Source organism: Accipiter gentilis, chromosome Z, assembly GCF_929443795.1.
Source record: "Accipiter gentilis chromosome Z, bAccGen1.1, whole genome shotgun sequence".
NCBI lineage: Eukaryota > Metazoa > Chordata > Aves > Accipitriformes > Accipitridae > Astur > Astur gentilis.
The window spans coordinates 69,780,645-69,806,228 of record NC_064919.1 but is presented as its reverse complement, the minus strand read 5'-3'; the positions used below and the strand labels follow the sequence as shown (position 1 = coordinate 69,806,228).

At 40.7% G+C, this 25,584-nt stretch overlaps 1 protein-coding gene across 1 annotated transcript in view; it reads left to right on the top strand.

Annotated features, from left to right (window-relative positions):
- Positions 1–25,584, top strand: part of ITGA2 (integrin subunit alpha 2) — a 72,741-nt gene that overhangs the window by 44,082 nt on the left and 3,075 nt on the right. The window contains exons 13-29 of the mRNA XM_049796178.1: positions 356–499; positions 2,631–2,834; positions 3,637–3,773; positions 5,256–5,395; positions 6,383–6,534; positions 7,596–7,706; positions 8,299–8,381; positions 9,203–9,344; positions 10,965–11,057; positions 12,153–12,229; positions 12,328–12,411; positions 15,818–15,920; positions 16,751–16,861; positions 17,385–17,489; positions 17,823–17,936; positions 20,656–20,745; positions 24,188–24,304. Of these exons, the coding sequence (XP_049652135.1) occupies positions 356–499; positions 2,631–2,834; positions 3,637–3,773; positions 5,256–5,395; positions 6,383–6,534; positions 7,596–7,706; positions 8,299–8,381; positions 9,203–9,344; positions 10,965–11,057; positions 12,153–12,229; positions 12,328–12,411; positions 15,818–15,920; positions 16,751–16,861; positions 17,385–17,489; positions 17,823–17,936; positions 20,656–20,745; positions 24,188–24,304 (2,007 nt within the window). The remainder of the gene's footprint in view (positions 1–355; positions 500–2,630; positions 2,835–3,636; positions 3,774–5,255; positions 5,396–6,382; positions 6,535–7,595; positions 7,707–8,298; positions 8,382–9,202; positions 9,345–10,964; positions 11,058–12,152; positions 12,230–12,327; positions 12,412–15,817; positions 15,921–16,750; positions 16,862–17,384; positions 17,490–17,822; positions 17,937–20,655; positions 20,746–24,187; positions 24,305–25,584) is intronic.

The window sequence follows — 25,584 nt, the reverse complement described above, 5'->3', positions numbered from 1 at the left end:
GGGTTTGGTTTTTGTCTGTTAGACAGACAGATCTGAGAGTAAATCAGAGATTGGGTGGTTTCATGTGCACAGTGTAATATAAAAAAATATACCTCCCATAGTTTATTCTCTGATTGCATTCTTATTGGTGAGTGATAAAGCCATAGCAGCAGCTACTGGGCAGAAACAGTGGACACATGGTAAGGATATGATTCTTCAAACACTGGAGTATGTTATATAGTAATTTCATTCCAACAGGCAGTTTAATTCATTAGTATTGGACTATTTCTGGGTTTAATTTTTCTGAGTCAGGTGCTAAAATATTACGCTTTACAAAATCTATTTACAAACATGACTCTCTTACTACCGGTTTCAGATTGGCTCCTACTTTGGCAGTGTGGTGTGTTCAGTGGACATTAACAGGGATTCTGTGACAGATGTTCTCCTTGTGGGCGCACCAATGTTTATGAATGACCTGAAGAAAGAAGAAGGAAGAGTATACATGTTTTCCATCACAAAGGTAAGAATGGCACCATAGCAAAGCTGGAATCGGCTTCCTGCCTCTCCGTAATAAGTGCTGATATTTTCACTTGCAGCTGGAGGGATTTACTGTTGTTCCCTGCACTACTGTTTTACCAAGGAAAAAGCAGTCCAAACTGCAGTAGTACTTAGTGGCAGTGTCTGTTCTGTTAAATCAGGGAGTGATCAGAAGAGCGGTGCATGGTCCCGCAGCCAGCTGGTGCAGCAGACTCGCACAAGCCGGCATTGCTTTGGGCAAGCTTCTTTCAAAGCAAACTGGCCACATGCATGCTAAAAAGCCTTTGGCCCTGGATCTCTTCAGGGCCTCTAAGAAACTATTTAGTGTATCGTGTTAGAAATATTGCAAGTGGTGTTCTGGTAATGAGAAACGGAGCATGTCTTTTTCCTGGAGTGTGGCATAAGGGCAGGGGTAAATAGTGCCAAATCTGCCTGGTTAGAGGACTGCGGACAGAGCCCTTCCCAGTGCTATCTTGCCCATTCTGCTTTTCAGGAGCAGCCGCAAACTTTCCCCAGGACAGCTTGTGAATGTAATCTGGGAATAAAGCCAGCTGGAACAGACCAATATGGAGTCAATAAGCAAGTTAGTCGCTAAGCACTATTGGTGACTAGGGGCCTGCTGCTCTAGGTGGCTCCCTGGTCCTGGTTCTAGGCACTGCGCTAGGCAATGTACACAAATATAACAGAAGGTTGACCATTTCACTGAAAAACTTAGCTCAAGGCTTTTGCTAATTTATTGTTTCTGATTTGATTTTGGCAAGTCTGTTCAACACCTAACAGTATTCCCAAAACAGTTCTAATAAATGCTCTTCTGCCAGTTTTTTGCATTGTTTTGTAGACTTTCACACTAGATGGTTGCTATTATTCATGTTGTCTCCTTTGTTCAGTGAAGCTATGTCATTTGTCCAATTCTTGACTGTGTTTTTCATTCAGACCTGTAGTCGGTGATCTCAGAATATCTATATTAACAGTTCTGAAGCCTCTGGCACTTTTGAACAGTCTCTCAATCAATCAGTGGGTGTCTGGATATGCAAAGTAAATTAATACCTACCGTCCATCAGAGAAAACAGAACATGGCCTTTTCACTAGGTAAATTGCAATCAAATAAATAGAGAGGAAGGAACATCCATCCTCTTCAGCGGCTGCTCACAGTCATCATCCTGGAGCAACAGGAAACTGTACCCTAAGGCAATTTCAAGGTAGATGGAGGTGCTGGAAGTGGTACTGCTGGAAGCTGACATTGGCCTTTGTGACTGTGGAATTAGACACAAAATATGGAAGAAAAGAAAAATGAAAGGACATTTTTTTCCATGTTTTGAAAACTGAATAAATTGGAAGACCATCCTTACAACCTTTAGTCTTTGTCAAATCTTAGGTTTAAAATTATTAAAAAGTTAAGAATAATGAAAGACTGATTTAATTTTTTTTTTAAGAACCTGAATTTGTGCAACTTGTCCATGTTGCACAAATAATACTTTTCTGGTCATTTTTAATAAATAACTTGGTTGGTATTTCTAAAATTTTAAGCACAGTGTGATAACTGAGGTTAAAGATGAGGGCGATACTTGCCAGAGAGTTGAATTTAAGCTAGTGTAAATGTGATCATTTAACTATAAAGATCTCCAATCTTTCTTTCTTCATTGGCACTGGAGAGGTCAGGAGTTTAGCATTTGGACACATGTTTTTTGCATTAGTTTAGTTAGGAAATTCCATTTCTGTTTCAAAGAATTATGTCCAGTTACATAATTTCCATTCCCTCTGCATAAAAACTGGTAATCCAAAACTGGAAACTGTATTTTTCAATGTATTGTGAAACTTTCGGAACAGTCAGATGAGGACAGTGAGAGCATTTAAGCTTCATACATATGTTATATTTGCTGTTAGTGCTTTGCATAGCATGCTTTGATTTTGCTGTGTAATGCTTGCCAAGACTGTAAGACATAATGCAAACTGAATGGGCAATACAATAGGGAAGGAATTCAGGGTTGAGCAGTCCAAGGGGAATGTACTGGAAAACAGAAACAAAAAACAATGCACATAGATACTGCTCCTAAGTGTAGTCTGGTGCAATGATAACTATGGTTTTGCTTTTTCTTCTTTTTGCTTTTTAAAAGGGAATTTTGGATCAACAAGAACTCTTGGAAGGTCCACAGGGGTCAGAAAATGCTCGCTTTGGATCAGCAATCGCAACACTTGCAGACATTGATTTGGATGGCTTTAATGATGTTGTAATAGGCGCACCACTGGAAAACCAAAACTCTGGAGCAATTTACATTTACAATGGATTTCAAAAGACTATACGTACCAAATATTCTCAGGTAAATAATTTTGTTGCATAATGCTGTACTCAGTGCCTTTAGATAGCTAGAGGAAAACAGAAAGATTTTCTATCTTTTAATTGGCTACTGTTTCATACTCTTAAAGGAGTACTGTTATTCTCATGGCTTATTTCAAGTTTTGTGCCTCTCCTTATTTCAACTGTCACCATACCCTGGCTGATGTTGTAGTGCTTATAACTGAAGCATATAGGTGAAAAGGACTTAGAAGATGCTCTGTCTGAGCCTCTCAGAATTTTTGGTGCCTGCATATGAAGTAATTTCCTATACATTTTTTGACACGCATTATTCAGGTTTTTAGCACTGATGTACAGCAATGAAGATTAGATAAATTCCAGCTCTGTAAATTATAAATATGTAGTATTAAAGGAAAAGACTTTCAAAGGAAAGGTCTTTGCATATCCTATATGCTAACATAATGGCAATTTTAACATCACTTTCCATGCAGACTTTCTGGTTGTAGAAAGTATTTGTTAGAAGTCCTGTTAAGTTTCCTATTCTTTGAGTTGCTCAATGTGAGATGGAAAAAGTTTCCATTAAGTACTAGCTGCCATACAGCATTCAGTTGGTGGATCTGCTCCCAGGACAGAAAAATCTAGTCCAATGTCTGCCCAAACAGGGAACGAAGTGCTTAAAAGCATCTGAGATAACATCCACAAAAGCAATTTGTTTAAACAATGCCTTGCATATACAGGGAGCATCAGTGAAAATCGATTGCTTAGGCTGCTATATACAGACTTAAGCATGCTTGTGGCAAACTCAATAACCAAACTCTCTTTCCCAGAAAATTTTAGGATCAGATTCTGCTTTTGGACAACGGTTCCAATTCTTTGGAAGATCAGTAGATGGCCACAGAGACTTAGATGATGATGACATTACTGATGTATCAGTTGGTGCTGATGGAAATGTGGTTCTGCTATGGTTGGTAAACTCTTTCAGAAAGGAAACGCTTAATGATTCAGATGCAAGTTGAGCATTTAGTTAATTAAACATCAAAACAAACAAACCAAAAAGCTCTTTCATTCCATGTGTTCAGAGCTAACACACTTATTGCCTCATTGCTGGTATCGTAGCTAGCTGAAAAACAGCATTAGACTAAACCTCTTTTAAGCATGTGTCATCAAACCATCAAAAGCCAAGGCAGTGTGGGGGGCAGAGTCAGGGCACGCAGGGTGAAGCCAGGTGGTGGGGGCTGCCAGGAGAGACTTGGGCAGGGATGGGGAGGGCCAAGAGACACCCCTGCCTGCTGCTGCTGTGGTCCAGAAGGAATGGGCAGCAGCAGGGAATAGGCCTTGCTTGAGAGTATTTGTAACAGCAGGTTGTACAGCAGTAGCCCCAGTATAATTTTGGTAGCTGAGCTTGAGACAGATGAAACCACTTCCCACACAACCTGCGTGGCCTTTACTGACCGGTAGGCTGATACGGGAGAGAGAGTTGTCCTGCAGGGTAAGGACAGAGAGCAGCAGAGAGTTGGCACTTATTTCTGGCAAGAAACCCATCTTTTCTGGCATATGGCCTTTGCCAGAGCAATCTGAGTACTTTAACAAAATAGAGAAGAAAGGCTTCACAGAACCCAAATCTTTTGCCTCTCTAAGTACTGTTCACTTTCTACTACTTGCTTGAGGAGCTAAATTAAAATGCAGCTTGCTTTCCTATCTGTCGCCTGTCTTCTCGCCTGAGGCTCCCCATTGTATGAAGAACAACATCACTGAATTGCTACTTATTTCATAATGAAACAAGATTATTAAAAATGAATGGTCACTTTAGACCTTTGACCCACAATAGAACTGCTGCTGGTGCTGGCAGGAATTTCATTAAAGAAAATTATGCTCCTTGGAGTACCAGAATTTATTTAGATTTGATTAATGAAGATGCTCATTCTTCTTTCACTCTGGCATTTGGTCTGATTAATGAGTTTCACTTTTGATTAAAGTGTTTGTTTTTGCATGCAGGGTTCCTTTGAAACTTCTTCAAACTCTTGATTAATTACATGAAAGTTGTTTTTCTGAAAAATAAGATTGTTAATTAAAATGAAGAATTACCCTTCTTCGCCTTCCCAGAGGAGCTCAGTAACTTGGCTAAATGAGCAGAAGAAGGTTACTTACTGGGAAAACAGGACAAGGGCTTCGTTCTCTGTTATCTTAAGGGAAGGATTAGAGCATTAGTATAAAGACATTGATTACCCATTAATTTGACATGATAAATTACTGTCATTACTGAAAGCTATTGTATCAACAAATTCACTTATATGCAAAGAAAAATAATTTTACCAGTGCCATTAAAAAATGTTTACATTGGGAACCAAAAAATCAATGTTACATTTACAACTAGTAATAGACAACAGCTTCTGCATTACCCAGTGCTCTTGAAAATCGCATGTAACCTTTTAAAAATATTTTTCAGGTCACGAAGCATTGCAAATGTGTCCATAATTGCCTCATTTAAACCTGAGAGAATAAGTCTGCTGAACAAGAACACAGAAATAACTGTCAAAATATGTTTTCAGGCTACATTTAGACCTGCTAAGAGAAATAATCAAGTGGGTAAGAGTATTTCAATGACTTGTCGTATATTAATTTCTTCAAAAGTCCATTATTAAAATGAGTAGTGGAAATTCTAAAGATATATTAGATTGAATGTCAAGAAAGGCAAAATCAGTATACAACTTAAGTGCTTGAGAAAGTGTTTTTAAGACTTACTTTCATCACTGGCTCCATAATCTTTGAAAAGTGAGGAATTAACAGTATAAAGGAGAACTGTATCCTTGCTGTTCAACAAATCCCATAAATGTCATTACTGAGAAGCTGATTCTTTTCAATCTGCTGGTCTCAACATCAGACTGCAGACTTTTGTTCTCTCTTCAGAAAAAAAGTAAAATAAATTACAATTTCCATAGGTTCAGTGCAGATGTCAGTGGGAGAAGTTCTTCTTTCCAGAGGACAGGAGAGCACCAAATATTTCTGAGACCAGTACTGGCCTCTCATGAAGCTATTTAGTTAAACGTCATGGATAACACCAGTTGGATTGCTTCAGTGCTATGTATAGTGCCTTTAGGAACTCATGATTGTGAGCTATAAAATAACAGTGAACTTCCACAGTGTATTAGTCATAATCTGAAGAGGACAGAAATTATTATGTGATTGAAGAGAAGATGCAGATTCTTTATAATGTCCTCAGAGTTCAGGGATATTTTTGCAAGGCCCCTTTATCTAGCGTAATCCTGGCCCTGCTGACTGGCTTCTTGCCTGAGCTGCAGGCTCAGACATCTGCAGTAGAGACTGGATTGATGGCCATTTAATGTGCTCTCTGTGGATGAGAATTTATGTCAGGATTTAAACCTGTTTGACTGCTTTGAAAAACAGAAGAGAATCTTTTTTTCATTTTGAGACTGCTCTGTGTTTAGCAAGCTACAAACAAAGTAAAATATTTAGTGTGGTTTAGATAGCCTGGTCACTCTGTAATGTTGAGTGTAGTAATGAGATCATGGGCAGTCATACTCAGCAAAAAATGTACTGTTATTCTTCTTGTAGCTATAAAGTACAATGCAACATTGGATGCAGATCTCCAGTCCTCTAGAGTGACTTCTAGAGGATTGTTCAAAGAAAATAATGAAAGGTACATGCAGAGGGATCTTGTGGTACGTCATGAGGAGAATTGTGTTCATGACGTATTCAGTGTACAGGTAAGTGCAATTGCAAGCAATCTTGTGTGACAGAAATGATCAGACAACGATGTTGATGGATTTTATGTCTGTAAGATGAATTTCATGCATGGTGTACTCAATGATTCACGTTTCTCAAATCCCCCACAACTGAAAAACACTTAGTAAGGTTCTGATTTCAAAGAAACTGTCAAATTCCGCACAGATTTTTAGGATAGAAGGAGTAGTTTTTAATCATGTAATACAGCTCTGACATAACACAGAGCCTATAGTTCATAGTTTCAATAGATTTTAATTTCCCTCTGCGTAGATTCTTCTGTAAGAACTAAGACACGTATGCAAATGTTTTTTTTCTCAAACTAACATTTCAGGCAGACTTCAGGTGCATGCTAGACCTAGGTATACACATAGGAAAAAAATAAAAATAAGCAAGTCTCCATCTTTCTCTAGAACCAAAGACCAAACACAACCCTGAGAGTTGCCTTAAGCAGCCTGCGTGATGCTAGGTCAGGTGGAGGACTTCAATTCCTGCTTTGCAATGCAGTGCAAATGTCTTTGACTTGTTCATCACATTTAGTGCCATTGTGGACCCATAAGCTATAGCGCTAGAAGAGTATTCATCCAGTACAAAGAAACAGAGGAGACATGAGGGATATTGTGTTTTAATGTTGCTCAGGCCCAGCTGCTCTCTGTGATGGTAAGTCGGAACGGAATAGGAATTTGACTTCCGCAGCCACGTGAGAATAAAAGTCACCTGGTGGTGACTTTTGAGGACCACCTTCTGCAGCTGCAGAGCATCCACATGTTCCTTAGCCCTACAAGAGACTGTGATGAATAAAGTCTCCAGGAATCCTAGGAAAATGAGTTTTATCATGGAAATGGCACTAAAAGCTGTTTAGAAAGAGGAGCCCACATGAAGCAATCTCACAAAATTAGTTTCAGTCAAGAAATGAAGCTTTATACTGTTACTTCTTGTTTAGAACAATTATTATTTTACTATGCATTCTCAATTTACAAGAGAATTACCAGTTTTACCCTGTTTGCTGTGCTGACAGCTATCATGTGAACCATGTCTTTTACAGGAACCTTCTGATGCAGTGAATTCACTTAGTCTCCGCATCGACATTGGCCTTGCAAATCCTGGCTCCAGCCCTGTCCTTGATATATATTCTCCTGCATCTGTGGCCTATAGTGTAAGTATGCAGACTTAGTATCAAAAAATGCATTTCTATACACACGTCCATAATGTGTGGCCCCCACAAACACCAAAGAGGTACATGCAAGTGAAAATTGGTGTTCTAGTTAAGTCACTGGGCTGAAAACAGGCACCTGGGGGGTGCGTCCTCTGTTTCCTTTTATACATTTGTCTGTATAGCATGGGCTTGCTCACACACACGCACATCAGCCACCACGGCATAACAAGCTATGTTGGTTGAGCCATGTTGATGTGAACTTCTAGTTGATGGCAAACGTGAACTCTTTTAGGTTAGTTTATCCTACAGTAAAAGAGTACGTAAAAGAGAGATGGAACCCCTTTGATTACATCACATTTGTTGTGGGTTAACAATAACCTGCCTGCACCATTCTTACAGATCAGTTGACATGTAGTAACATGTTACTCAGTGTTAAATTGTTCATGTGTCGGAGTTTTTAATGCCATTCAGGGGGATTTTCTTATCTGCAAACCAAGAATGTCCTTCACCTCAAAGGTGTTTGTGCTCTACTGTCTGCAGATAATTTTAAAGTTAAGCCCTGTTATTCAGGAAATGTTTTTTGTTTTCGTAGATTCCTTTTATTAAAGACTGTGGTGAAGATGAACTTTGTATCTGTGATCTTGTTCTGAATGTTCAGCGGAAGGCAGATGATGGGTAAGAGCTGAATCAGTGGATTGTTGGAGTTGAGTGTTAAGTTTTCACCGGCTGGTTTGTGTGTAGGCTTTGGATGAATTTCTAGATGAGAATGTCTTTTTAGTTCAACATCTGCTTAAAAATAGCAGGGATAAAAAAGCAATAGCATTTCTTTCTAAATAGCTAATCAAGGAAAAAGAGATATGATAGGAACGCAGATACAGAAGTAGGACTCTTGTCAGCTTAGACAAACCCTGATTTTGATGCCTTACGGACGAGGACACAGTGAGCATTCAGAAGAGTCGTGTCTGGTTGGCTGCTGTCAGGAAAAGGAGCATACTAGGAGGGCAGCAGCAGCAGCAGCTGTCTTGGTCCCTCCCACGGGGAGCACTGAGGATCCTGCAGCAGGCTGTGCAACTGGGGAGCTGACGTCAGCCATTTGGGCAGTATATATTCCAAGCCCATATGCAGATATACGCATACGTGCAGAGTACACAGAGAGACAGGTCTGCTTCTTCCTGGAGCTGCCATCCAGGTCTGCCACCTACTCTCTGCCCACCTTCCCACCAGGGTATAGCCCTTGAAAATTCAGCTAGGTGACTTTGACCATACATAATCAAGGTCCTGCACTTCAAGAAGACGCTAATTCCATTTGGTTTTAAGAAACACCATCACAGAGTTTCTTATGGCAAAGGGTTTAGAAAGCAGAGCCTTTAAGTGCATAGAATGTAGGAAATGTCTTGCTGTGCTTGTTATTTGTTGTTGGCTACAGGCAACATATTTCATGATCCACAGCTGTTCTAGTACCTCTATTTACAACAATGGACTTTATTTTCCAACAGCAAACAGCAGTTTGTTGTCAGCAGCAAAACCAGAAGACTAACATTCAACGTGAAATTGAGAAATAAAAAGGAAAATGCATATAACACCAGAATCCAGGCTACATTTTCAGACAATTTGTTTTTTGCTTCATCGTCTTTACCGGTATGAGATACCCAACCTCACTGTTTCTGTTATTGCTACTGATTTTCAAGGTTCTCAGAGAATTTATTTTTTTTTCTTTCTAGTAAAGAAAGGAAAGGAATGTGTGTGCAAGCCTCTCTCCCAATTTATTTCTTGGATACCTGAATTATTCCCTTAGGCATATCAGTTTATTTAGGTCAAGGAGAGTCACTGCCAACTCAGCATAGAAGTTGGCAACCTGTTGAGTTTGACCTCACCTCAGTATTTCAGTGATCTTTTCCTCACTTTAGGCCTTGGCACCCACATCTTGTGCATGACTCCCAACAACAGACCTGAATGCAGTTGCTGTGCCAGAGGGAATTTGTATTTGATAAATCAAGCATGCAGCATCGATGATGCGGCCTTAAAGCACAGACTTTGGATCTAGAAATATTGTTACTGCCAAGGCCATATGTTCCAGCTAGGCAGTTAATCAGATTGAAATGATTGCTATACCAGAAGCTCTTCTTCTAATGAATTTTGTCTTAGAAAAGGGAAAAGAAAGGAATTATACATACTATTTTGGGGAATGCAGTAAATCTATAATATCAGCTGTTGCTCCCAAACAATTCATGAAAGATGAAGTCCAGACTTCAGTGCTTGGCTTATGTGGTCTGGCTGCTACTGGAGAGGTGCATGATAATCCTAGGGGTGAAATGCAGAGCAATCCCTATACTGAAAGCAGAGGAGGGGTAGGAGCATTCATCACTGCCCCAAGCATTTTCCTGAACAATGAACTGGCAGAAGTACTCCACACAGTGCTGAGGGTGCCTCTCTACCTCCCCATCCTGTTGTGCAGCAAAATTGCTCATTCCACTCATGCCAAAAGACCACACTGGAGCTAGATTTTTCTTTTGCTTTAAAAGCCCATTTGCTTAGAAGTATTTCAGCCTGCAAGTGAAGCTTTTGACCAAAAATGTGCCTGCTTCAAAGCAGGAAGAAAAGCATAAGCTGAGAGTGTATGGGTGCTGGTTTTTGGGTAGCGTAATTCATGAATGGTAAATGTCTGCTAGGAGTGCTTGTAACAAAAGACAGTACATTATAATGAATTCTTTTCAAAGTGATGATAACTGGCTATGGTCTATGAGTTTGTCTTTGATGTAGGATGATGACATACAAGATGCTCTGCAAAGTAGTAAATAAACTCTTGTGTATTTTAAATTTCCCTACAAAAAGTACGATAGAGTTCCCCTCTGCACACTAACTTCTGCAGTGGGAGTACTTAACTACCTGTCAGGTCATGTAAAAGTGTCTGAAAAAGTTCTCTAAAAATGCTGTAAAAAAGCAATGTAGGAGTTCATGCCGGAGGTGACCTGTACTCTCTAGCCTATATTTCTTCTTCCAAGCCCAACACAAAATTCTAACAAGATAATTACAGCTCACAAGAAATTGCATGGGACTGGTCCTTGTCCCACCTTTCTCTTGCCTTTCTCCTAGCCCTGGCTATGCCCTATGCTGCATCTCTAGGAATTACTGCCGTAACACCTATTTGTGCTGCTCCTTAGCATAATACATGTCCTGTTGAAAATACAGACTGGGAACTTCTCTCTGCTTTATCAAAACCTGATATTAAGATGACTTTTCTGTCTGTTTCCTCTACAGAGTGATGGGACTGAAGTCTCGTGTCAGACAGGAACAGCACAAAGTACAGTCATTTGCCAAATAAGCTATCCTGTTTTCAGAACAGGACAACAGGTACAGCTAGCATGTTTAAATAACCTTGAATGATACCCAAAAGCTTTTTTGTTGTTTTTTTCCCCCTAAATCTGCATTTACTGCTGGTGAGGATTTCTTAGATTTGGCAACAGTTAACTTCCCTTTGGATCTCAGAGGCATTAAAAGAAGCAAACTAAGGGCTAAACTTTTGTGACTCCCTGCCAGATTAAAGGAAAAAAGGCTCTTGAAGCACATTTGTCCCTATCCACAGCTTTCAAATGCTACTGTAGCTTTGTAACTCTTGGAGGGTGAGGGCTGGGGGCAGAAGCAGAAAGCATCATCGTGTAGCATCCTGGGAACTGAGCATGGTTCCTGTCAAAACCCTCCTGTTGCATGAACCTGGGGTAGCTCCCTCGCCTGCTCTGTGAATTTCTTCTCTCCAAGAAAACAGCATTGCTTTGAGAGGAGATGGGCGGCCCACACAGCCCTAGGATAGATTGTGTATCTTTTTTTTTCTCATATACACCACAAATCTTGGGATATCCATGGTTTTATGGAACTTAATCTCCTATTCCTCAAGAGCAGAACAGAAAGAGGCTTCCAGCCCCTAACACAAACTGGAGCAATAAGAAACTTGCTAGAAATAATAGAAACATGATGTTCCGGGGAGGAAGGAGAGCAAAATAAATAAAAAAAAAACAAAAACCCACCACTAATTACATATAAAAAGTTAAGTTTATTCTGAACTTTTAATGGCATTGGTCAAAGTGGACCTGTTAGAAAAAATCGAAGACAAGCGTGAATACAAAGCTTGTTTTAGTGCTAGTGTTCAAAAGCCTGTAATTGAAGCAATCCTGAACACCTTTTGTTGCAGCTTGTAGCTAGTTATACACAATTTTAAAAAGCAAATACCTCATGTTTATGTAACAGTGCCAATCTGTAGGGGAAAGTGAGACCAAAGCAATTCTGGAGTATTAGAAATTACTGAAACATTACACAGAAATCAGTGGAGAATTCAGATACACAGGGAAATTCTAGGTTGTTGCACATGTGAATAATTATGTTGCTACTGGGAAGTCCTTTGAATGTTGTAACGTCGACTCATTTACTTTGTGTTCCTTGTCTCTTCCATAGGTATCCTTTGATATTAGTTTTGATTTTAACCTGAAAAATCTTCAGAATGTGGCAGTTCTAAATTTTCGTGCGTTGAGGTAAAGTATATAATCTTACGAAAGCAAGTTAGGTATTAATATCTCATTTGTATAAAATAATACTATAACACCTGACTTAAATGTGTTCTGATGAACAGTGAAAGTAACGAAGAACAAGAATTGGACAACCAGGTCATCTTACCAATTCCTTTGCGATATGATGCAGAAATTCACTTCACAAGGTATGCTGAATAACGTAAAGAGTCGCTGTCGTTTTGCCAAGGCATTTGAATATACTAACAGTCTTGAAAGGCCACTGAAAAGACAGTGAAACTTTGTTTTCATTGTGGAAGTCCTAAGAAATTCCCGCTTCATCAACAGTAGCAGAATTTTATGTTCTTCCAATAAGCTTACATGTGAAAAATGATGGCATATACAGTAAGAAATCATGAATGCATGTTTACCTGTGCACAATTGTTACACTTATGTGAATGAAGGTGGTATAAAAAACAAACAGCACTTGTGATTTTGATAATATAATTAGCATATACTATATAATAAGGTTGGGCCTCTGGGCTCAAATGTAGTGACATTGGATCAAATCTGGGGTTAAAGTGATCAAAACTAAACAAAAGAACAACAATAAAAAGAAAAATATGCCCCAGCTCAAACTCTCAGCAAAGGTGGAAAGAAAAGAAAAAGAAAAAAAAATTGTGGACATATCTGCTGAACCTGGACCAAAAATATAAACTCCTACTAGCAGTTTGAGATATTGATTTGAACTAAAACCTGAGGTGGCACATGGCAGATTCCCCCTTGTTGCAGCTGTGTTGGCATTGGGAGCAGCACACCCTGCTTTCCCATGCTCCTGCCCAGAGATTCTGGCTCACACCTACCCCTTCCCTCCTGGCGTCAGCCCTTTCCCCTCCCTGCGGAAGGCAAGTTGGGGCTGTTGCAAGAGGGACCCTTTACCCTGGGAAGGGCAGTTTGTAAGGAGAGACAGCTGGGCGGGCAGGGGGAGAAAGACAGACAAAAAAGACTGATCTTCATATCATGTGCTTGAAACCTCTTATCTTCAGCCCTGGAAACTCCTCATGGTTTGGGGAGAGAGACAGACAAAAAAGACTGATCTTCATATCATGCGCTTGAAACCTCTTATCTTCAGCCCTGGAAACCCCTCATGGTTTGGGATGCACTGAGATAGTAATTAGTCTGTCACTGTTCCAAACAAGAATGATGTCAGCTACAGTTTAACTTAAATTAGAACTGAAACAAAAATACACTGGTTTGACTCTCAGATCAAGATAGGATATTTTACTTTGCATCAAAGAAAAGATTTGTTTATGCTTCCCAATTACTGAATTTATAGGATAAACTACATGTAGTTACATTTGATGCACTTGGTCACCAATTCTTTGTGAAAAAATGCTTTTGGATTCTGAAGCACTCCAAAATTTGTAAACATAAAACTGATAGAAAATAAATAGTAATTATTCAAAGAATGACAGAAATTTGAAAAAGAGGAAGCTGCTTAAAAATGCGCAGCAACAATGAATTCAGGAAATAAATATTCAAAGATCACCATAACTATAAGAACTGCTGGCTATGTAGGATGACCTGAGCTGCAATAGGGACCACAGTACAGATTAGTTTAATAACCTGCTTTGCAGCAACAGTTTCACAATATTTGGAGGCCCTGCATTCACCACAGCTAGGTGCACCAATTCTGGAGTCATGCAGAATTTTTCAGATTATTTTAATTGCAGAGAAGCATTTGAGTCAGCAATGCAAGTTCTTTTAGCTCCCTGAGCATGTTGCATGAGACTTCAGCAGAAGCAGAGTGTTTGTTACTCAAGTTAGCAGTGGCACAGAGACTACAGGAGCATCTGACTGGGGGGCTAGCACAGCAGCTTAAGCAGCCTCCTAGGAAATTGAGATGGTGCAAGCAGATTTAATTAGCTGAGAAATACAAACAGAAACTCAATGCTTCAGAAAAGGCAGGCATGGAGTCTATGGAGTTACTCAAGGAAAACTCAAGGAAAAACGGGTTTGAATTCAGGCACATCTCCTGAGTATGAGAAAATATGATTTCATACACAAGTCAAGGCATGAAGGAATACCTGCTGCCAGAAGAGAATTAGTTATTCTTGGAGATGAACCAATTTAAAAGAACTAAAGGAAATACACTAAAGGAAATACACATTAAGCCAAGGTACAATTTTAAATGCTTCCCTTGGAGTTAGCTCATTTTTACACTCTTCTACTTAGGAAATACCTATCTGGAGATAGTTCCTTCTTGAGGCAGGTAATACAGCTGAGGAGCAACCTCTTAAAATACAAGGCTTGAGAAAAAAGTGTGTCTTGCTGAAGTGAAGCTTTTCTAGGGAGAACCTCCTAATCTGTTTCCAGAAGAGGTGGGCATCAGTCTTACCAGTGACTCCTGCAAGGACAAGGAAGCTGATGCTGTGCATCCTGGAAGGACTGGAGATTTGAGCAATAAGGAAGCAGAAAACGCATCACATGGGTTCCTAGGTTTCCTAGGAGTCCCTGTGAGGAGGCCTTTCAAGGAAAGGGCCCATGGGAGGAAGTATGGAGGATCAAAAAGGATCCATGATGCAGTATGGAGGAGCACAACTGATCAGGAAGCACCACTGCGAGACTGCATACATGTTAATTTGGGACTGTACGCACCAACGTTAACCAGGTTAAACGGGGAGCGCAGCACTGGTAAAGAGGATGGATTTGCACCTTGTACTACAGGAAGAACTGATATAGGAATCACGATAGCCCCTGTTCCTTGTTAAGTCACTCCCTGGCTTTCTTTTTGACTGCTCAAATTAGCATCCTAATGAAAGCTAATGGTGAAGAGTGGACACAGGTCTGGGACGGTTCAGTGGAGGAGCTGCTCACAGGTAGCAGCACATGGATGTGATGCACTACACAGGGATGCTTTCATTATCTTTGAGCATGGTCCCAGCTGGCTGAGCCCCTTGAGCATCCAAGGGGCCCTTGCACCACATCCTTCCATCACACACCTGTAATTTCATGCTATGGTGGGCTGCAACCACCCTCATGTTACTTCGGAAATTTTGGATTTTGAAGCCCATAAATAGTAAAGAAAGCAGCCCAGAAGAGACCGAGAGCTATGTGATATGTACCATGCACACAAGCAGGCTGCTGTGTGTTTCCACACTTGGGCAGTGTGGAAACAAGCCTGCCTGTTGTCTATGGCATTAGGGCCCAGGATCTCCCTCAGAGTCTGCTGGTATTTGCTGTTACAGATGTACTAAGGGGGACCATAGAGGGGCCCTGTCTGAGGAGGGAGGCCAGTGCAAGGCTGAAAGTCGCCTTTTGTGCCCAGGAGAGGAGCTTGCAGCATGGCAGTGAAACACCACAGAGTGCTGGAGGCTGAGCAGAGCCTGTATCTCACACAGCCCTCCTGTCTTACCTTCGCATGCTCGCCCCAGCTCCAGGCTTCAGTACACCATGTATTTTCTTAACCAACTTTGTAGAATTCAAACAGCAGTACAAGTGACTGATTTTTCCTATGACTGTACTTCTGACCTGTTACATGAATGCACATCCAGTAACGTATGTTTTCAAAGCAGCTGCCAAACTGAAATGTATTGTTTTATGGTTGTTAACTAGGCTTGCCAACATCAACTTTTATGAAGTATACTCTGGTCAGAACATTCCTTCCACTGTGAATAATTTTGAAGATATTGGCCCCACGTTCAACTTCTCAGTTAAGGTTAGTAAATGTTTCTAGTTCTGCTTCGAGAAGCTGCCTTACCTCCTCCTCTAGCCTGGTCCCAAAACAGTTGAAAAAACATTCCTGATTTCTGTGTCTGATTTTGATGCTTTTGAATCAGTCAAGTAAGGAGAAAAAAAAAAAATTGCAAATATCTGGGGGGTAAATGCTTACAGTCTCTATGAGATTAAGGATGAAATTTGCACTTACTGCACGAGTAGAATGGGGGAGGGATTGGTCCTGCACTGTTTACATATTTAGAAGATTGTTAATGCTTAACTTTAGGTCAACTTAGACTTTTTTTCCCAGAGCATATTTGTCCTCTGCTGACTTGATAAAGGAAAACAAGTCTTTGCAGGCTTGGACTTTGAAACTTGAAGTTTGGCAAGGGTTAAGTGCTCAAACCAGATGCAAGAACTAGCCAGATCACAGAATTTATTACATAATTCAGAAAAACTTAGATCCAAATATGCAACGTGGAAGAAACGTAAATTATGTTCCATTTATGTTCCTGTAACTGCTACTCTAAAGGACTAATAAGAGGCCTATTGGCTGTGGCAGAGTATTTGCTTTTCAAAACATATTCATGCAGTTAATACAAGCTTTGCTAAGGAAACAGGCAGGGACCTGAAGCTATACAGTACACTTTCTGCTTTACTATTGGCATAATGTAATTACTACCCTAGTGTCTTGGTATAAAAAACATTGATACAAAAGGAGTCCAGTTCTTCGATACTCATCCATGATCTCTGATTTTCTTGCTTTACGAAATAATTTATGCATATGTAAGTATAGCTACCTGAATGAACTGTGAGTTATTTGCTTTGCAGGTAACAACAGGAAGTATTCCAGTGAAGATGGCATCTGTAGAAATCTATCTTCCAGCATCAACCAGCAAAGACAACCCACTGATGTACATAACTGCAGTCACCACAGATCAGGTGAAGAACTGAATTACATAAACTGCTGTGTTTGAGGGTTTAATCAGTACCATAAACATCAATTATTTCCCTCATAGTGTGGCTGAGATTCAGAGAATCTATGCCCTTTCTCCTTGTCCCTTCCTCATAAAGGGAAGGGGGAGGACCATGACGTCAGCAGTACACTAGTCTTGTTACTTGGCAGATGTGGATTATCTTTATGGTCCATGGCTGACTTTTCGTGTGACTCTGGAACTGTTCAGCTAGGTCCTTCTCCAAGTTCCTGGGAAGGCTATAGTAAAAATAGGATTTTTAGATTGGGTAGACCCTTCAGGTCAATCTGTGGGGAAAAAAATTACTCTTAACAGCCGGTTAATTCTGACCAAAACCACATACAGTCTCAGTTTCCTAAGTATCCAGTGTTACGTAATTCACCATCTACCCTTTCACAGCCACCATCTCATCCCAGAAATATATTTTATTATGATGACTATAAACTTCTGAGTATGATGTCATACAATTTCATTCCTGCTGTCTTTCCTAGGCCAGAGGTGTTACTTGTCAAGCTCAGATAAATCCACTGCAAATAGGGAAAAGACCTTATTTGGCATCTTTCACGAGAGAGAACTTCAGAGCTTCCAAAGAACTGGTGAGTAAGACTCAGGGCTTCTCAGGGCTTTAGTACTGCAGGACAGGGGTGCAGAGCTGATCCTTATGAGCCCACTGCTGTACCTATGGGAACATCTGTGGTGGGGGTGGCATTCCTCATTCACAGTGCAGGAGTGCAGCCTATGGATGTTCTCACAAATACTGCATCTGCCTTAGAAGAAAAAAGTGCATGTTCTTCACAGCCTGCAAGCACTTGATTTGTATGCATAGAATGGCAAATGCAAGGGCAAAAAAATCTGGATATTAAAAGAACATTTGTTAAAGTGTATTTTTAATGCATGCTCTTGCCTCTCCATGCTGTTTCCCCTGGAAGAACTGTAAGACTGTGAAGTGCAGCACCATCACATGCAAACTGGAAGACATTATCCTGAAGGGAGAGTACTTTGTGAATGTGTCCACCCGAATCTGGAATGGGACCTTTGCTGCTGTGAGTATCAGCTGCATCTTCACGAAGGATCCAATACTCAAGTATTTCCTAACTCCTGATATTTTTCAAAGATCAGTAAAAAAAGGCCTTCCAATCTAGAAAGACCTTCTGTTACTTTACACTGTTGTGTTTTCCAGATTGAAAACTTGAATCTAAAAGTAAAGTAGTGAGGCTGCATAACTGAGCTGATAACCTTCAGTCCAACACAAAACCTAAGAAAATTCTGTGATAATGCAATCTTCACAGCTGAAAAAAAATTTTCTGCATCTGTTAAATTAATTCAGGGGAAACTACAGTTTCCACAAAACTCAACATAGGACAGCAGAGTACAGTATCGTCATAACCTGGAAAATAGTGTTGCTTTTTAGCTTTTGGAAGATCACAGACTACATAGTGATCATTTTAAGTCACATCAAAATATCAAGAGCCTGTAAGTGCTGCCAGTTATATTTGCTAGAGAAGGTATGGAAATTTTTTTTAATTGATTTTTTTTTTTTAGAGTTGGTGTCAAGGAAACAGTCCTTGCTTAAAGACCTACAGGGTGTTTAAAAATATCCAATAATATCTTGACTTTCCCACTTTAAATCACCATGTGTCCTCCAGGATATAACTCATCATGAATTACCAGACTTTTGAAAGGAGAATATGTTTGCTTCTTAGCTAGGCAACCAACCAAACTGTCTTGGAGTCCTAGGTTTGCCTAGAGTGTCAGGAACATGACGCAGTCTCCTTTGTCTGGCAAGTCTAATGGCAGGTACTGACATTTTACAGCAGGGCTGTTGTCAGCTTTAGCATTCAGCTCTTAAAAGGAAAAGGTCAGGTTGATAATGTAATATAGTCAGCAAGTGTGTGAAGGAGAGCATCTGTCTGTCTTTAAAGTTTGAATTTTTCCAATCATCTGGGTTAAGACCACTTGTTAGTGCATCAGGTACACAGAAGGTGGAGACCTGAACAAAAGGTTGCTACCCTCGCACGAAAGTAAGTGGAAATGATTTGTTTACCACTGGGCGACAGGAAGGAAAGATCACATGTCACAGTTTTCCTCTCATCTCCCATTTTGTTATTTTCCATTTGATTGATTGTCAATGGTCAGTGCAAATAATCTTGCAAGCACTCAATAATGCTGTCGTGGTTTCAACCCGGCCGGTAACAAAGGACCACGCAGCCGCTCGCTCACTCCTCCGCCCCCCTCCGGTGGGATGGGGAGGAGACGGAGGAGAGAAAAGAAAGAAAAAAAAAAACAACTGGAACCTCGAGGGTTGAGATAAAGGCAGTTTACTGGGACAAACACAAAGAGGTTACAACAAGAACAACAGCACTAATGAAAAAAGTATACAAAACGAGTGATGCACAGTGGCACTGCTCACCACCCGGGACCCGACGCTCCACCACTTCCCCCACCGAAAAACAGAGAGCACCCCCCGGCCCGCTCCCCATTTATATACTGGGCAGGATGTCACACGGTATGGAATAGCTCCTGGGCTAGTTCAGGTCAGCTGCCCCGGCTATGCCCCCACCTCCCAGGTTCCTGTAAAAATTAACTCTATCCCAGCTGAACCCAGGACAAATGCACATAAATCAGCCTTTTTATTTAGTGGCAATCAGTCACTGTCCAAGACGGGGATAGCAGGCTTGTTGGTATCTGGTAAGCAAAGAAAACAAAGATGTATTTAGGAATAGCGAGGTGCTTTGAATAGTGCTGAGGTGGATTTCTAAACATTTAGGAGCGCAGGACAGGCCACTTGGTTAGATTGGCACAGTGCAGGTGTGTAATAACTTTATGCTGCAGGGATGGTCAATTCGGTGTGAGTCAGCTGCTGCGGATCTACGGTTGCTCACGTTCCCTGTGTCAAGCCCATCATACCTGGCCCTGCCCCAGAGAAAAGGCTGAGGAAGCAAAATGACAGAGCAAAGTGACAGAGCAGGCATTGCATTTGGTACGGCTGGCAAGTGCTCCTGTGCTCCCACGAACCTGAGGCTGTTCCCAGTGGTGCTGTAGGACACAGGGCTCTCCATGTCTGCCGCACGGGGAGAAGAGCAGCCGTGAGCTGGCAGTGTCTGCACAGCCATGCTCCTCACACATGCACAGAGGGAAGTGGGATCTGGCACAAGGTCCCTTTTCAAATGAGAACTGGCCTAAGATTGTTGTCATCTTTGTTTAAGATGAGGGAGACATGTCAGAATTTGAGCAGAGGAGAGGAACAGATAGTGATAGGAGAAAATAAATGGGGAAAACCAGAAGCATTGGATAGATCTGGGGAGGGCGGGCAGGGAAGAACATCCAGTTTCCATTTCTTTCAAAGGCCAGAGATACATCCCCATCTGTCTTTTGTTGCTGAGCTATTTCTCCCTTTGTTACTTCCCCCCCTTCTCTTCCCTGCTAGCAGCAGTGACAGCTTTGAAATAACTACAAAAATGGATATATAATCAACTTCTCCTGTTTTGCTTGAACTATATGTTAAAAAAGCCAGTTCCCCGGTTTCATTGCTAATAAGTAAGAACAGAAAAATTAAGGCTGGATTACTGATACATTATTACTTTCATAGACACATTAGCTTGGGACAAATAAAAAGATCATTTTATTTTTCTTAAAAAACACTGGGTTTTTTCTGGTTCTGAAGTCTTCATTTCAAAACAAGAGAATTATTTTAGGATGTCTATATTCTAAGTTATGTGCCATGTAAAAGAGCTTTACAGTTTTTTTAATCTTCTCTTTCAGTTAACTTTCCAGACATTACAACTCTCTGCAGAGGCAAAAATTGATACGCATAATCCTGACTTATTTATAATTGGAGAGAATACCCTAACAGTAAGTGATAGATAAATACATTTTTTTCAAATTCTCTGTCACTGTATTGAAGTAGTAATATTTAATTTTCAGTGTCCTTTAGGAGTACATAGCAAATTTCAAACTCTGATGACATTTGATTCCATTGAACTAATGTATCCTTTTGGCTATATACAACCTCCCTTAAGGTCCCAAAATGTTTTCATTTCAGTCAACTACTATATAAACCAGACTAGTTAAAATCTGTAGATCTCAAATAAATTGTAGAACTATCAGCGAAATTCAGGTAGAAACTTCTGAAATTCATTTAGCTTCCTGTTCATGCAAAGATCAAAATTTGGACTTCCTTCTGCAACGGAATTAATTGTTGTAGATAAATGAGCTCTGGGAGACATTTTTGCAAATCTGAGTTATAGTCTTACTTCTGTGAGTGTATTTGGTTTGATGTTTGTAGACAGATGTTTGGCATAGGTATCGAGCAAATATACTTAATCTCATTTGTAAACTAATGTGGAGTATTTTTTGCATTTGGAATGGCTGTCCAATGGACAATATGGACACAGATAATCTCAAGAAAAGTCTCCAGACCACCACTTTATTAGTGTAGAATTCTTCTCCCAAGGTTTCCATCTGCTATATACAAACATAAACAACACTTGAAGAATACATTAGCACTGTAGTGTTCTTGTAATGAAAAGATACCTTGTTCTCTTGGCCTATCAACGGAGGAACACTTCCGTTTGCAATACTAAGTTTAGATTTATTTTTACAGGACTTACCAGCCTGTTTTACCCATAAAAATAACCAAGGCCACTGAAGACCAAAATGCAAGTTAGTAAGGGAGTCAAATATCTGTGACAATATGTGGCATAGCCCATTTACAGGGGATGGAAAATTCAGTTAAATATGTACAAAAGCGGTTATTGATTGATCTATCTCAATGTGGAAATAAGACCATAATTCAATACTTTTTTTTAATATTGTTTTCTCATGGATCACTCCATTTCTTGTGAAGCACCTCTAAATAGACCCATTTGTATTCAGGGAAGCCTCCAGTGACTGAAGAAGTAAAAGGAATATATAAGTAGTTCTGGAAATAATGCCATGTTTTTGCAGAAAAATTACATGCCTGTATTTGAAGTGTGCTGAGTGCCTCAGGTTTGCGGCATAGTATTATTTCTGTTAGGAGAGGAAACTCATTAATACACAATGCAAATATTCCAGTTAATTGCACAGGCTTTTTAGGTAGCTCATAAACCATGTATTACTAGGTATTTTTCCACAGCTGAAGCATGATATTGCTAAATTTACATTATCAGCAGTTCTGTTGATTTCAGGAGAACCAGAATTTAATTATTGAAATGACTGTTAAGTCCATTGACAAATAAAAGGCAATTTCTGAGCCAGCCATTGAAACATCTGCAGTTGGGCCTTTTACAGCTCTGAGGCAGTGGGTGAACAGACCCTGGAAGTTATCCACAGGGCTCCTAAGAAACAGTGGCTTTTGGTGAGGTTTACAGCCTGATCCTTACTCAATAGCCTTTTGCCCTGTAAGAGTTTTTGGAAAATGTGCCAGCTTATGGAGGTACACTTTCCCTAAGGCAGACACAGTTTGCTTTGACACTTCAGTGATGGAGTCAGAAGCCAGCACTTCATATACTACTTGATAGACCAGCAGCAATACCCAGTCTTTGCCCTTCACACTTCCTTGGGAATAGGACAGTGCAGAGACAATATTGAGTTTATTTCCCTACTTACCCTGTTATTTTAGACAGGAGTGGTAGGATTCATCCAACTTAATAGCTACATTAGTCATCCACATCAGAGTTAGCCCTTCTATAAACCATAATCCATAGAAAGAATAGGTATTTGAGATGCAATTCATCTCATCTTAAAGATGATCCTGCAAATAAGAAGGGTACATTAGGCCCTAAAAGACCTGGTTCTCCTCCATTTGAAGCCAAGGAACTATATAGTAGATGTAACACTAGATGAGATGAATCCCAGCCGTGGTATCTTACTGACCACAGCTTGACTTCAGGGAAGATGTGTGTTCTTAGCCATTGATTTACCTCTCCAACAGTGCCACTTCACTGTTAATCTAATGGAGAAAGTATTACTAGGCAAACTGCACATACATATGAGATTGGCTCTTTAGTTTGGATGAGCTGGGTTGCTGTGTAGCCAAATGAATTAATATTGCCTTCTGATACTATGTGGAGAAGCTGCTTAGGTATCTTTGCGTAAAAGCTTTCCGATTTTTTCCAAGTTGGAAAGGACTGCCAGCTGGAGGAGAGAATGTTAACCTGCTATAATCATCATCATGGCCATTCTGTTAAAAAATACACAAAACCATCCTGCCTCAGTGAAATGAATACACATAGCCACACCTAGCACAACATTGTAGCCTTCCAGGAGAAATGACTTAAATCACTGAGATGTCAGTCCACTGCAAGCTTCCCAGAAAGCTTAAGATTAAATTACACCAGACAAATGCATTGAGCAAGCAATCCTGAGAAATTAAACCAATATGACTTCTTTTATCATGTTTCAGGAAGGAAAAACCCATCATGCTAAATGCATGTCATTGCAAGATTAAATCCAAAGATTTGACAGTTAATAAATATTCCAGCAATGTCTCCCTGAGCAACTATGTTATATTTAACTATATAGTTGGTCATACCCATCCAAATAGATAGGGTATCACCTGAAAACTAACTTCCAGACACTGTATGCTGTTGTGGGAGATCTCTGATATTGCTTGTAGCTCAGGAAGCATAGGTGTGCTAGAAACACTCCTGTTTGACCCATCCATCTTACAGCAAATTCATGCAGTTGACTCTGAAGAACACAGATTAACATGAGAAGATCTAACAATTTATTAGTGGTTTCCCAGAAGGTAGGAACAGCAGGCAAATGAGACAGAGGTACCGGCCCAGCAGCAGGGGAGAAACTTCAGCAAACGCAGTGCATGGTGGTATGTGGCCTCCATGATTAGTGTTGCCTCCTACAGCTGCCCACCACAGGTAACAGGCTCTGACAGCGCTTGGTTGGAAGTAGTTCTTCTCCAGCTGATGCAGTGAAAGTCTGTTTTGAGCAGATGGGGCTCTACACCAGGCTATTCCCCACCTGCATGAAAGCTACGTAGTGATGGTGTGTCCGTGATGGGAAGAACTCTGAAAGACCTCCTGTTACTGGAAAGGCAGACAGCTGTCAGGAAGAGATTGTTCCTCTGCCTGTTGGGTATGGCCAAGAGTGATGAGGGCCCCTAATTCTTAACTGGCACTGTCACGTGCCACGGTGCTGCAGCCAGGTACCTGTGGACACCAGTGAAAAGGCTGTAATTGCCTGGTGTGTTCCAGTTATTGATGCTGGAATTGTGCAGTCCAGCTATTCTTGAGTACAAATCCTACTTCATATACAGTTAACATTAACCCCTAACGCGCAGCCTCTCTGCTTTCAGATCCCAGTTACAATAATGAAGCCGGATGAGAAAGCTGAGATACCAGTTGGTGTTGTGATTGGCAGTATATTGGCTGGACTCCTCTTGCTGTTAGTATTGGTTGCCGTTTTGTGGAAAGTAAGTAGGTGTTTATATTCTTAAAAAGAAAAGCAGAAAGGGATAAATACATTTGGGCTATTTTCTTTGGAATCTCTCTTCTCTGGTGCTGAACAGAATCACACATGCGGTTTGGTGGTGTTGTGGTTTAACCCCGGCTGGCAACTAAGCACCACACAGCTGCTCACTCACTCCATCCCAAGCCCTCACACCCCAGCAGGATGGGGAGGAGAATAGAAAAAAAGTAAAACTTGTGGGTTGAGATAAGAACAGTTTAATGATTGAAATAAAATAAAATAATAATGATAGTAATTGAAAGGAAGATAACCAAAAATAAGAGGAAAAAAACCCAAGAAAGATAAGTGATGCACAGTGCAACTGCTCACCACCCACTGACCAATGCCCAACCAGGCCCTGAGCAGCGATGAGCAGCTCCTGGCCAACTCCCCCTAGTTTATATAAGCATGACGTCCTATGATATGGAATATCCCTTTGGCTAGTCCAAGTCAGCCATCCTGGCCATGCTTCCTCCCAGCTTCTTGTGCAGCTCCTCGCTGTCAGAGCACAGAAAACTGAAAAATCCTTGACTTAGAATAAGCATTAATTAGCAAAGGCAGTACTTAGCAACAACTAAAACATCAGTGCGTTCTCATACTAAATTCAAAATACAGCACTGTACCAGCTACTAGAAAGAAAATTAACTCTGTCCCAGCCAAAACCAGGACAGGTGGTATGAATAATACTGCATTGGCATTGCACCCTTGATGGGAGCATTTAGAAGGGCTCTAAAAATAGGTCCCCATAGAAATGGCAACGTGAAGGTGGTAAATGAATTTCCAGCGGTTCAAAACAGGGGCTATGGCATTTACTTTTTTCCTTTTGACACTGCCTGCCTCCTTCCATAACTCCCCAGCTGGGCTCTGAACTCCCATGATAGTCCCAGTGGGCAAGGCTGGGGATGAGAAGCAAAGAGGGAGAGGATATACACTGAACAGACAAACAGAGAAAAGAGAAGGGTGAGGGAAAGAAGTAATTTACAAAGGATACCTAGGTTAAGGGAAGAGAAAAGTTTTCCTGTATGCCAGGGCCTTGGTGCTTGAAGGGCTCCTTGGCACACTAAGGCAACATGGAGATGCCTGTATCTTGGCAGGGAGACAACTGGCTACTCAGCACTGCTGTTCTCGCATTTAGTTGCACCAGGCAGGAGTTTAAAGCCTAGCTCCTTTCAATTTAGAGTCAGGAATTGTCTACAAATCAAACACTGTATATGTGTGCATGCACACGCGTATTTCTATCATCAC